General features: G+C 42.7%; 1 protein-coding gene across 3 annotated transcripts in view; it reads right to left on the bottom strand.

Annotated features, from left to right (window-relative positions):
* The window catches only part of RGS7BP (regulator of G protein signaling 7 binding protein), a 176,903-nt gene that overhangs the window by 35,120 nt on the left and 127,095 nt on the right, over positions 1–14,688 (bottom strand). For all 3 annotated transcript variants that reach the window (XM_075589908.1, XM_075589916.1, XM_075589924.1), the window contains one exon: positions 11,817–11,947. In XM_075589908.1, the coding sequence (XP_075446023.1) occupies positions 11,817–11,947 (131 nt within the window). The remainder of the gene's footprint in view (positions 1–11,816; positions 11,948–14,688) is intronic.

Genomic DNA, 14,688 nt, shown 5'->3' with positions numbered 1-14,688 from the left:
AGTATTGTAGGGAAGGCCCTAGACAGGGACTCCATGGAACACAATTGCCAGAGATGCTTGCGGCATCTTCCCTCTTAGAGATCCAACACCCATGCCATCAGATGGACATCCACGCGGCGACCTGTGTCTTTCGGATGAGACCACACGGGACCACCACCTGTAAGGCATGAGGGGAATTTTGCAGACCCTGCATCGTGGGACACGGATGCGGCTCTGTTGACAGAGGATCCCCCTAATTCCCTGGTCGTAGCCAGGAAGGTACCCACCGTGCACCACTACAGCTCAGGAAGGGTAGCGCTACCTTCACATACTTTGGGGAGGGAATTGTTCTGCGGCACCGGGGCTCTAGGTGCCCAGGGCACCCTCAGTACTTTGGGGGAACACACAGGGGTACTGTGTTACTGTGTTATTGGGTTATTGGATTGTGTACTGTATTTTTTGCCATACTGTGGGGTCACAGTAAAGATAAGTTGTATAACATCTGGTGTGATATTGTTTATTACGGAGTATATTGTTTCCTATGTGGAGTAATCCCGCTTACGCTGTGATCCTCATAGGTGGAGGCGCTGCACCACGAGATATATCACCCCAGGCTCCCCAGAACAGAGGCTTTGGCCTCCTGTGAGCCTCACAGGTAACAGCAGCACACATAATCTCCCGCGGTTTCCCTTAGGCATAGGGAAAGGGGGTTACACCAATAAAATAACAGCATACAGAAAAAAAAAACAACACATATTAAATTATCTAAACAAGAAATCAACTGTAACTGAGAAATTATTTTAACCTGAATGAATAAAGATTCTGATGTCAAGACTAGCTTTCTAGTACAGAAAAACAACAGTGCCCTCTAGTGTTCATAATTATAATGGGATTTAGACTATAGATTACAAATTATTAATTTTATACAATGATTACCAAAATTAATTAACAAAAGATCATTTTGAGGGAACCCTTTATTGTTACATCATTATATTTGTTCATGATTCATTTTCCTTTTCCTTAATGTGATGGGCAAGTCCAACATTGGTTATCTACGCTTGCACAACAAAATGTACAGTCAGATAACAGAGCCTATGGTGATATACTGTACATGTTGGGGTTGAGTTATGTTTACTTGGATTTAACATCAATGCTATACTTATATATACATACACATAGTGGTGAGAAAAAGTTTGTGAACCTCAATGATAATTATGGAGATTCCATAGTTTCTCCATGATAACCTTCTTTTCTTAAATATGCAATAGGGTTTTTCTTAACCAATTCCATATCTTTTGAAATAAATTGGTATATGAATAAGACAAATAATGAGTAATTAAGAGTCATGTGCAAAAGTAAGCGAAAACCTGGTTTTATCAGCTAAATGAAAGGGGATAATTAGAATCAGGTGTTTAAATAGTTAGGTAGATTATCAGGTGGGCATTTGGTAGACAACACCATATATAAAGATCAGAAACTTTGTGAGTTGGGTATTCACCATACAGGTGTGTGGAAACATGTCATACCACGATCAAAATAAATCTCATGGAAGATTAGCCAGGAGGAAAACACTGCTCTCTAAAAAGAATGTTAGTGCATGTCTGAAGTTCACCAAAGAGCATATATATGATCCACAACACATGTGGAACAATGTTCATGGGACAGACAAGTCAAAAGATATAACTTTTTGGCCTCAATGAGAAACATTATGTTTGGAGTCACGTGTGGCACACCTGTGAGCACATGACCTGCATACCCCCTGTTTTAAAGCATCACCCCACCCTGTCTGTATTATTGATCTCTGACATGTTAGCTCATTGATTCATCTGTAACCCCCAGTTTTAAAGCATCACCTCACTCTGTCTGTATTATGGATCTCTAGTATGTTTACAATAGCAAACTTGATTTGTTAATTGTGTGCTGTTAATTGTCCAGCTTGTAACAGGCAGATTTATTGGGGGGAGGTCATGTGACTGTTTAGATATATACATCTGATACTACTTTAAGGGAAGGATTAGCAGGGAATCATTAGCATGTTAAGAGTGCTGCATCTTAAAGTGACCATCTTTAAGGGAGTATGTATTTAGACGGTAGTGACCATCTTTAAGAGAATATGTAGTTAGACTGTAGTTGGACTGGAAGCTGGTACTTCTGCACACTCATCTGCACAAGGCAACACACGGTGAGCTTATCTGACTGCACAATTAACCCTCCATACACTTTATTTAGCACAACCTCTCCCAACACTTGTCTGCACACAACTACCTCTCCCATCCTTCTCCCTTTCCCCAATCCCTCTGCAATCCCTGAACAGACCATAGCATTTCAAATGCAGCAAAACATTTTGGCAAGGAAAGGTACACCTCTGCAGTTTACTCTGCACATACAGTATTCACTTGGCTCACAACAGCTTCATGCAGCATTACTTTCCTCTGTAATAATGAACTTACTACTTATATCAACTCTGTTTTTATTGTGACTTCATGGAAATGTTACTCTCTCTATCCACTACAAACTCCTCCCTCCTGGTCCACACCAAATATTATCATCCACCCTGGATTACCCAAAAGCCTTGCACTATCTACTGAATGTTGGATGAGAATTCTGAAAAACAGCACACTAACCACCGCTCATTCTAATGGCAAACATCCCAAATTTACAACTTGCAAACAACTACTCAAATTTCTATTTATACTGTTACTCTCTTTAGCAGGTGATATTGAACTTAACCAGGCCCTCCCTTTTCAACACTGTCCCATACCCCTGAGAATACCCCTTTAAAATTCCAAAAAGGTCTATCTATTGCCCATATAAATATCGTGAGCCCGCTGCCCAAACTGGATGAACTAAGGGCATGGTGCCTTATGCATAAACCCAAAGCCATCATTCTCACAGAAACATGGCTAACTACTAAAACCCATTCAAGGGATACTCAATTTCTAGGAAAGATATGACAAAGAGAGGAGGGATGTTATTTTATATTGCAGATACCTTACAATTTACACAGCTAAATTGAACCCTAAGTCCACCCTGTTTTGAAATCCTAGTTGACAAAATCTGCCTCACCGTTTCTAAGCCTGTTCTTATTGTTGGCATCTACCGCCCCCCTAAAGCCCCACTACAATCCCTGACTGATATCACCCAGTTTCTTGTCTCAATTTCCTCTCACCTCAACCCTAAAAAGAAGAAAATCCAGATACAACTCAAATCACTTAAACTAACGCAACTAATTTTGCAACCCACAGGGACAAACCAGAAATCTCACAACCATTCCTTCTTAGACTGGTTTCTCTCCTCTAGTCCTAGCAGAATCCAATCGTCTGGCATCCTACCAGACATTTTCAGTGACTATGCAATAGTGTACTGTTTAAGAAAACTCAGACCACCCCAATCAAGCCCTAAAGTTCTACTCACTAGAACATTTAGAAACTTTAACCCACAACAGTTTCTGGCTGATCCTACTAGCTGCCCTTAGTACAGAATAAACTTAATTCCCGACCTCGATTCCGCACTCGACTATTTCCAATCCGAGTTCTTAAAATCTGTGATACCCATGTTCCACAATGCAGAATAAGAATACGGAGGGGCCCACCTATCTGAACAAGCTCATCACCCCTACCACATACAGCACTTATCAACTGAGATCTGACTCCAAAAGACTGTTCATGGTCCCAAGGTTCAACAAAGTATCTGTCTGCTCCTCCTTCTATTACCGTGAGCCCCACAACTGGAACAATCTACCGTAGGCTCTCACAGCCATCACCAGTATAAGTTCTTTCAAAACTAAAGCGGCCTCACATTTTAATCTGGTCTGTAACTGTTACATACACCTATAAAATATGTAGCGCCACTACCCGCCTCCCCCCCCCCCCCGTGAGATTGGCTGGATACCAGGTGTGGGTTGGTGCTTTGTACCTGTAGGCTGCAGGCGATCTGAAGGTCCGCGATGGTGTGGGGATAACAGGACAGGCTTTTGGATGTCTTAGGCTTCATTCGTCTCCGGTGCTAGCGCCTCCATCCACAACAGGCTCCAGCTGAGCTGGAGATAGTCCCCGCAGTGGAACCAATCTGTCATACTCTCCCCCCAATAGACTGTAGCCTTAGGCAGGAGGTATATACAACAGGGACTTCTTTATTCATATCCACTGTAGATGTTAATACAGCAAACACATTCTTCTGTATCAGGTGCCAGACCTCTAGATGGTACCTAGGCCTACTATCAGACTTGAGGCCTCTGAAGATGCCTGGTGTTTAGCATCAGCCCCTTGAGGGGCTGAAGGGGACGTCTCAATCCCAAGAGGGAGAGACTCAGACTGACTACAATTTAGCGCTTCCTCTTCCTTAGTGCTGAAGGGGAGGGCACAGGTCTGCACCCAAGATTGGGTAATCACAGGCCTAGTCCCACCTCCACTCCTGCCACTCAAAGAAGCTGCATGGTGAGGGGTAAACCCAAGATGGGGGCCTGACACAGCCTGCAGATACCAGGACTTACGTGACATGGGGGCAGCAGTATAACCAGACCAGCCATGGCTACACTCTCCCCCTGGTGAAAGAATCCCATGTCCTCACTGAAAACCGAATTTGGGGTACCATCCGTCAGCTTGGAGTCTGAAATACAACACAGATGTTATATAACAGACTACATATTTATTAACCACTATCAATGTCAGGCAGACATCAATAGTACGATGTCATTCACTGAGTACAGCGATGATAACAAACAAAACCCTTCCACCGTGGGTAATAAAGAGATCCCTACTAATAGAACTTAGGGTCAGGCTTTTTAAGCACTCGCCCATCAAAATCTTTGGTCCAGACAAAGTGTATATTCGGGGAACCAGGCTGCTGGCAGAGTTCTACCCGATTTTTAAAGATACTCCTGCCACGCTCCACTCTCTCATAGTACAGACCTTGGAGTCATTAATAAACTCCTGTTGACTAGTCTTGGACCTTAGATATTCTAACACGGCTTCATTTAGGCAATTTAACCGTTGTCTTCAATTTTCTGTATAATCGGCTTGGGTACATATGGATATTTGTACCCGTGGGATTGGCGATAGCGTAGTACTATAGCTCTAGCCACTGCCCTGTCCAGGCAATATCCAAAACTGAGGCTCCTTAGGGACCACTCCACCTAAGGGGGTAGACTGAAGAACAATGTCTTGAACAGAGGAGGCCTTGGTAGGGGCACTGGAAGCAGACTCCGGGACTTTGGGCCTAGCACTGTCCTGGGCAAGTCCTTCAATCTTGGGCCAACCCCGGCCCATTGGTGTTGTTACAGGAGGAGTGGCAAGGGCCACATGGATCCTGCGTCCCATTCCTCAGGGTCGGGCCAAGTATCGCTTGGTGTTGGCAGGAGATAAGGAGGTACTCATGATCGAAAGGGATTCCGCACAGCCCCCATCAATCACCTCAGTCGCTGGATTGATGACATCAGGACCCAGAGCAGCTCGCGAGATCCCGTGAGGGAGACGGGTCCCGCATCGGTAGTGGCGTCACATCTGATGCCGCCAGAAGTGCGTCACTGCTCCTCGAGCCGAACAAGGCACAGCCCAGCACCTCATGAGCGTAGGTCGCAACAGGAGCCTGGCGGAAGTAATTAGATGGGGCCTCACCGCTCCGAAAGTAGAAGATGGTCCCAGGATCCTCTGGAGTCACCACAGGCACGTCCTTCTAATGGGAGTCCTCTGCTGGCGTGGGACTCCTCTGGGGCTCCGGATGCACCAGGGCCTGCCAAGGAGACGTCTCAGGATCCGGACTCTACTGCAAGCCGCAGGTAGGGGATGTTCTCTCCACAGGTGGGCTGGATCGTGGTTCTGTCAGAGTGGTGTAGACGGACTCTTGACTGTAGACGGCATCTTTAGCTGGTAGCAGGGGTACTTCCTCTGAATGCAGGCCCGGCCACACTTCAAGAACGCTGGTAACAATTTGCAGGTAGCTGGCCTGCTCCCGCGCCACCAGGGGACATGCGCTGGCCTCTTTTAGGACAGACTCCTCACCCTGCGGTTCAGTAAACGAGAGTTCCTGGCCTGGAACCACTTTAGACACTGCAATGGGCATTAGTGCAGTCACCGGACCACACGGGCCCCTGGAGCATGGAAGGGGGTACACGGAACCTCAGATGCGTCCGCGGACGTGAAGGTCGTAAGGGCCGCACTGGTTGGTGTGACAGGTTGATCTCTTGGCGGAATAGCGTTGGCGGGCACTGAACTGGCAGGCGGCATATAGTAGGCCCCGCAGCTTGGACATGTAGCAGTGGGGCTGGCTTAGTCCCCCAGGAGACAACATTGTGGGCAAAAGCACCGCAGGTAGCACCTTCCATCCACCTCCACCACCAGGTAGCCTCCTGGTAGGTGGAAGGTTGATATCTCCAAAGTACATAGTTACGTAGTAGATAAGGTTGAAAAAAGACGTACGTCCATCAAGTTCACCCTATGCTAAATTTAGACAACAGATACTTTATCCTATATCTATACTTACTTATTGATCCAGAGGAAGGCAAACAAAAACCCCCTTAATGGGGTTTTTGTTTGCCTTCCTCTGGATCAATAAGTAAGTATAGATATAGGATAAAGTATCAATCCCTGGATCAACATCCTTCCCATGTTTACTTATTTGGTATATCCCTGTATACCTTTCCTTTCTAAAAAGAGGCCCAACCTTTTTTTGAACAAATCTATTGTATCTGACGTCACAGTCTCCATGGTAATGAATTCCACATTTTAACTGCCCTTACTGTAAAGAACCCTTTCCTTTGTTGCTGTTGAAATCTCCTTTCCTCCAACCTTAAGGGATGGCCCGAGTCCTTTGTACTGCCCATGGGATGAATAGTTCTTTTGAAAGCTCCTTGTATTGTCCCCGAATATATTTGTATATAGTTATCATATCCCCTCTTAGACTCCTCTTTTCTAATGTAAATAAATCTAATTTAGCTAGCCTCTCCTCATAAGTTAGATTGTCCAACCCCTTTATTAATTTGGTGGCTCTTCTCTGCACTCTCTCTAGTTCCATAATGTATATTCTTAAGATTGGTGCCCAAAATTGTACTCCATATTCAAGGTGTGGTCTTACTAATGCTTTGTAAAGGGGCATAAATGTTTACTTCCCTTCCATTCATTGCCCGTTTCATGCAAGGTAAGATCTTGTTTGCCTTTGCAGCTACTGCATGACTTTGGGCACTATTGCTGTCTACAAGCACTCCTAAATCCTTCTCCATCAAGGATTCCCCCAATTCATCCCCAAGTAGACATTTTTCTGTGCAGTAATTGTAAAGGCAAGATACAACAGAGAGATGCTGCAGCTCCTTTCACTTGCTCAGCTCCGTGGAACTGAGATGGGGCAGCCTGTGGCCGGCTCCTCCCAAGATAGGAACAGTCTCTGATTAGCTTTGTCGTGCCCCCTCCCCCTGGTGGAAGTTAGAGCAGGGGCAATCAGCACAGTGCGTGACTTGGCTCCAGCTGAGCCAGTCACAGTGGTGAGCGGGGTGTCGGCTTGGCGCCGAAAGCTTGCAACTCTGCAGAAAATTTGCTTGCACTTTTGAAACAAGCCCATGTGGTCCCATTTGGAGGGTGGGAACGCCATTTTAAACTGTCCGATCCATGCGGTGTGTTCCATTGTCCAGGAGCCACCATTTTGAGTGAACAGACAGCTTAAAACATACACAGGGTCCCGGGCGACGCCTCAGGGGCCCGTATCAAGGGTTGAATGAGGTAAAGATTGCGGGTAACCACACTCCCTGGGTAAAGCACCAGATTACGCCCCAGCATTTTTTTTTCTTGAGATAGAAGAGTATTCACGCTCCCTGGCGAAGCCTCCGGGTCCACCCCAACAAAGCACAGTCCTTAAGAGCTATGAGGGTACACGCTCCCTGGTGTAGCCTCAGGGTATGCCCCAACACACTTTTCTTGGGAAAAAGGGTATCCACGCTCCATGGAGTAGCCTCAGGGTATGCCCCAACATAGTTCTGGTTTATTATGAGGATGTCCACGCTCCCTGGAGTAGCCTCGGGGTACGCCTCAAACATAATCTTGATTTTTGGCAAGGGTCTAGGTAACACCCTCCCTGGTGACACCTCAGAGAGAGATTCCCCCCTTCCTTAGTGCTGCACTGCACTGCACTAAAAGCCTGCCGTGTTGCTGCATCTCAGCAGCGCCTCCAATTGTAGCGCCGCTTCCCCCCCCCCTCCCTCTGGGATATTGGCTGGTTACCAGGTGTGGGTTTGTAGATTGTACCTGTAGGCTGCAGGAGATCTGGGGGTCCGCGATGGTGTGGGGAAAACAGGACAAGATTTTGGATGTCTTAGGCTTGATTCGTCTGCAGTACTAGCACCTCCATCCACCACAGGCCCCAACTTAGCTGGAGACAGTCCCCGCAGTGGAACCAATCTGTCATACTCTCCCCCAGTAGACTGTAGACTTAGGCAGGAGGTATATACAACAGAGTCTTCTTTATTCATATCAAATGTAGATGTTAATACAGCAGATAAATTCTTCTGTATCAGGTCCCAGGACCTCTAGGCCCACTATCAGTCTTGGGCCTCCCAAGCTGCCTGGTGTTTAGCATCAGCCCCCTGAGGGGCTAAAGGGGGCGTCTCAATCCCAAGAGGGAGAGACTCAGACTGACTACAATTTAGAGCTGCCTCTTCCTTAGTGCAGAAGGGGAGGGCACCAGTTCTGCACCCAGGATTGGGTAATCACAGGCCAAGTCCCACCTCCACTCCTGCCACTCAATTTTTTGACCTCGCGCTATGTTTGAGCGACGAGGGGGTTAAAATTTACATATTACATTTGTATTGTTTAATTGGTGGGTCTATATATAGTAAGCAGATAGACCCATGCGACATAACTCCTGACGAAGCAATTAGCGAAACGCGTAGAGTTAGCGTTGAGAACCGGAGAGCTGAAGGACTGGGAATATTGGAGCTGACTCCAGAGGCAGACTGCGCTTCCGCCCTCACCTATGACGCGACCACGGAAGTGACGTACGCGGAAATCAATTGTGAGACGCGAGTGAGACGCTACGAAGCTGTATACCGACGGGGTCCTTCTGCATGCGACGGTTCTCTCCAATGCCTGTTTTTTATTGGAACATGTGAGTGTAACTGCTCTTGATACTTCTTATTGATTATATTGGTCAAATAGTATGTACTATTGTGGCTCTTTCATTTCCATGTCCACCATACTTACCTACTGAGGGATATCCTGATACTTATTCATCACAAGGGCTCCAGTCAGAGAGAGATGGATCTCTGACACGCTTAAGATTACGATAAGTTTTGTGAGTGCTATTACTTATAGCTAACAGATATATACCAGTATCTACAATCTGCACTATATTTGCTTTATTTTTTATTCACATATACCATTGAGCACACCTGCGCTCCTCCTCCCTCACAAGCAAAAACTCAAGGAAGCTGCATGAGGAGGGTAAAACCCGAGATGGGGGCCTGATACGTGATAGGGGGGGGCAGCAGTATATCCAGACCAGCCATAGCTGCACATATATTATATTTAACTGTGCATCCAACGTCTTGTATATAATGTATAACCAAGTTCACTTAATGTAACTATGTATTTGTAACCATGTATTTGTCATCATAACTCTATGTCCAGGACATACTTGAAAACGAAAGGTAACTCTCAATGTATTACTTCCAGGTAAAACATTTTATAAATAAATAAATACGGGACCAGGGTTATACACAGCAAGCGAGCTGCCCCACTTTTCACCTTCGCAAAGGTCCCTCAAATGAACATCTCCCCTATATCCATCCCTATATACCATCTGTCACGAACAGCACACAAGTGAGCTATTGACTTAGATATGCAGCCAGGGTTAATACACATGGCTACTCTAGCAAACTCACCTTTCCAACCTGCAAGGTACGGTCAATGAGTTAATATTAACCCCTAACTCAATTGCAATCAAATATATAAGTTGCCACCACTCCAGAAATCCAAAAATATGTAAAATTAATATAATTAATATATGTCAATATTAATATAAGGGTTACAAAACCATTTCTAAGGATTTGGGGCTCCACCAATTCACTGTCAGACAGTCTAGAAATGGAGAAAGTTCAAGACCACAGTTACTGTACCAAGGAGCATTCTTCTCCAAGAACAAACCAGAAAATCATATCGAAAGTCACAAAGAAACCAAGAGTAACATCCAATGATCTGCAGGCCACTCTCACCTTAGCTAATGTGAGTGTTCATGACTCAACTATCAAAAAAAAATGAAAAAGTATGGTGTTCATGGAAGGATAGCCAGTTGAAACCTTTGCTCTCTTAAAAGAACAATGCTGCCACCTGAAGTTTGCCAAAGAACTCAACACTTCTGCAATAATGTTCTCTGTACAGACGAGTTAAAGGTAGAACTTTTTGGCCTCAATGAATAATATTATGTTTGGCGAAAACCAAACTCTAGATTCGAACAGAAGAACCTCATCCAAACCATCAAGCATGGTAGTGGGAGTATGTTTGTTTGGGGCTGCTTTGCTGCCTCAGGGCCTGGACGACTTGCATCATTGACACAACCATAAATTCTGCATTGTATCAGAAGATTCTATAGGAGAATGTCAGGCCATCCACCCGTGTGCTGAAGCTGAACTGAAAGTGGGTAATGCAGCAAGACAATGATCCTAAACATACAAGCAGATCTACAAAAGAATGGCTGCAGAAGAAGGAATTCTACGTTTTAGAATGGTCTAGTCAAAGTTCGGACCTAAACCCAATCAAAATATTGTGGCCGGACCTGAAGCAAGCTGTCTATGTAAGGAAGCCTTCAAATGTCACTGAGTTGAAGCAGATCTTTAAGGAGGAATGGGTCGAAATTCCTCAAAATCGATGGGAGAGACTGACCAGCAGTTACAGGAAATGCTTAGTTGAAATCATTGCTGCTCAAGGGGATGCCACCAGGTACTGAATCTAAATGTCCAGATACTTTTTCGCACATGGATATTGAATGTTGAATCATTAAATAAATGTTAAATGTAAATCACTGGATAAATAAATGTTGAAAAACTATCATGTTCCTGTCATTTTTTGATCAGGTTATCGTTATCTATTATTGGGACTTACATTAAGATCTAATAACATTTTAGGTTTGAAATATGTGAAAATCCTAAGGGGTCCACAGGCTTTTTTTCACAACTGTATATATTTATAAGCAAATGCTCGCTGTTCACACAGCTTTTAAGCACAGCATGGGATTAGATGCAAAGCCAGTCAAACCACTCACAGACAGCTGTTCTGACCTTGTGGGTCTCATTAGTGTGAGTTTGGTTGTACTGGCTTTGCAATTTACATGCTGTGCTTAAAAGCTGCGTGAACAGCGAGCATTTGCTTATAAGGGTTTACATGTAAAAATGGATTTCAGTCAAAAGGTGACACATTGTGTGCCCATTTTCATGTAATTTCCCAGAATCCCTTGCTGCAGTGGAATCACTGTATGTTAGGTGATAATGGTAAAAGGCAGGGTTGCAGACCTGTCTAAGACATGTGAATGTGCTCACAAGTGATATTCTTTATTGGCTATATGGTAATGGTGGCGGTTTTTGTCGCCTTTTTCACCCACTATAATTTAAATAATGTATATATGTGTACTATATATATATATATATATGTATATATATATATATAATATATATATATATAATGACACAGTACCAGATGACCTCAAACATCAATGTCAATTTAATAGTCAGCAAAACCCATGGTGCACATGCAATGATTGTTGCCAAAAATGTCTCCTATACTTAGAAGAGTCAAATTAATTTTTAATTTGAGTGTTTATTATCTGTGTAAACGATACTTGTGATCTGGGTTGTAATATACCTTTCCGCTGATGCTGAAGAGATCCCAAAAGACATATAGATTTCAGCATTTCTGCTGTGTACATTTCTAGGCAGCACTGCAACTGGATGTAAAGCCTACAGATTTCAGGATGAATCTCTCCATCTTCTGGCCTGAAACAATTAACAAGTACACAAGGGTGAAATGAGAAGGAATGAAGCATACTCATTCATAAAAAAACAAGATCACTTTACATATATTCTTAATTTTCTGTTTCAATTATTCACAGTAAAGCACAAAAAAGAAGCAGTCTATACTATACAAATAATACTGTTTGTACATTTTCTGTTACAGTAGCCTTTCAACACACGTTTCTAATGCTTCACATTATAACTATTTGTTCTTTTTCTAAGCTTCAGTTTCATGCCCCTATTACTGTAAGTGACTTTGATGGTGTATTCACTCCTAGTAGGGGATCAAAATTATCTTTAAAATCATGATTTACCTTCTGTCATTTGAAGTGAACTTATTTATATATAGAATTCAAGGGATTTAGTGCAAAGTACATATTATAATCATTAGGACAGTATATAAAATATCAGCCCCCATGGTTGCATCTGTCAATGAGTGAAGTTGCTTTTAGGAGCTTTCATGTCATTCATATAAATCATTCATCATATAAACCTGAAATTTGGGGAATGAAGCCTCTAATCAACCTTTTTTTCTGTTTTGCTTCGGTTGCATAAATCTGCTATGCCTGAGGGCATCTAACGAAGTAAGCAACTACTTAGATATGATACACATTAAATCAGTGGGGCGATGTTACATCATATCATATGTACGAAAAATAGAATAGAATGGAATAGCATTTAATGCAGCAATTGTATACAAATAAATGAATTAATAAAACACACAAAGAGTAAAGTGTTAATAATTTTCTAACCTTAACTTTGATTCAGTATTTGGTTTGACAGAAACGTGAAAAGTGCTCTTTTATGTGTATGTCTATTCCCTGAACCTTCATTTTACTTACAAAGTGTATGATGACACTACTAGCAACTGCTTAATACCCACAAAGCATACTCGGCACTTGTGAATAAGTATGGTAATAGAACGACAAAATCAACCCTCATCACAAAATAATTGTCTGCATTATTTCACAATTTCATTTGAATCCACACATTTTGTGTGAATGATGCATACCATGAAAATAGAAGTACATTATAAAACAATTTATGGATTTTCAGTGCTTGGTCTTAAACGAATAGTATATATTTTTAAATGTGCCAAATTGTTTGCAATAAATATATTCTAATTCATACACATAAAATGTTGCAATTTCCAGACTCTAATATCACAATGTGTGAATAACTGGCACATCTGACAATTTTACATGAACCAATAGATGGAGCTCTTACGCTGTCCATGGACATTTTGATGTATAGAAGTCCTGTCTTCTTCAAACCTAAGAACATTTTTTACCAAATAAACACAAGCTACTTTAACATATAATTAATAACTAACTTGAAAAACAGCTAAATCCAACAGGGTAGGAAGGTAGGGAAAAAGTGAAGGAATGAAAGAGATTGATAAGGCACAGATGAGTAGTGAGGTAAAACTATTATTAGGAGATGTTGCATTACTTAAGATTCAATAGAAACATTTATTCAATTTTATGTAGAATGCATGACGTATTTCTTTTTTTTAACACACTAAAACACTATAATCTAGCTTTAACGATCAGAAACATAAAAAAATAGAAATGTAACAATCACTACCGTTAACATTGTGTCTTCTAAAAGTAATGTGCATGCAACAAAACAGGGAGTTTTTAACTATCAAATCATTTGGGTTTAATCCTGAACAGTTACAACAGAATATATAAGTGCTTTACAATGTACATTTACAAACATAGATATTTACAAACATAGATAACACAGAGAGGGCAAAGTCACGATACGACTACCAGATATCAAAGCAAGAACTCAGATCTAAGCACATTTCCTAGTCTCGGAAATTAATAAATACATATTTCTATATCAATATCCTTTATTCAAAAAATAACTTTCCAGGAAATAAACATATATATTGAGATGTAAGTCTTATTTTCAAATAAGTTCCCAGGTTAACGAAAAGCCACGACACAGTGTTATAGTGCATGTTGCTGAAATACTTCTATTAGGAAGTGGGTCTTGTATTGGCAGGGAAAGAAGGGTTCTCAAGTTGAAGTCTCTGGACCACTCAGGTTCCACAAAGACTTTAGGGTATTGGTAGGCAAAAGGCGGTCTGGGGGCTTCACCACTGGCCCCTAACCACAGGCAGCTCCAGCAGCCCACTCTCCGCAGTCACTGCAGAGGCAGCATAGAAGTTGATGGCGTGGTTCATAGCGTCTCCCTCAACTGCTTAATCACAGTGCGCAGATAAGTACTATACTGCCCCGGTCCTCCCCTGTTTTAATCATGAGTTCCATCTGTAAGAAGAGGAGCAGGAAAGTATTCACCAGCACTATGCAGCTGACCATTGTGGAGGGAAGCGCTTACCCATGGCTGCAACGTCCCTTCTGCCTTTGCACCATATTTATGGGTTTAAACAATTATAGACAGCACTTTAAATAATGAATAAAAAATCATGAAGTACAGGGTGCAAACGGAATAAAGTGGGCCCAAACAACCCCACTGAAGATCCTATAAACTAAAACAAAGGCTCCAGCACACACTGATTAATAAAGAAAATGAAAGAGTCACGGAATAAGCCAAAAATGTAATAGCGGTAATAATAGAACAATAGGTATCACACAAATATGGAAATGCTACACGACTATAAATGCAGAATATATGGATCTTAACAAGCACAAGAGTAGCGGGAGGGACACAGGGAAGGGGAGTGGGGGAAAAAACACTAAAGGAAAAACTGC

The sequence above is a fragment of the Ascaphus truei genome, chromosome 1 (assembly GCF_040206685.1).
Source record: "Ascaphus truei isolate aAscTru1 chromosome 1, aAscTru1.hap1, whole genome shotgun sequence".
NCBI lineage: Eukaryota > Metazoa > Chordata > Amphibia > Anura > Ascaphidae > Ascaphus > Ascaphus truei.
Note: the sequence above shows the minus strand (reverse complement) of the source record. Positions and strands in the feature narration are given on the sequence as shown.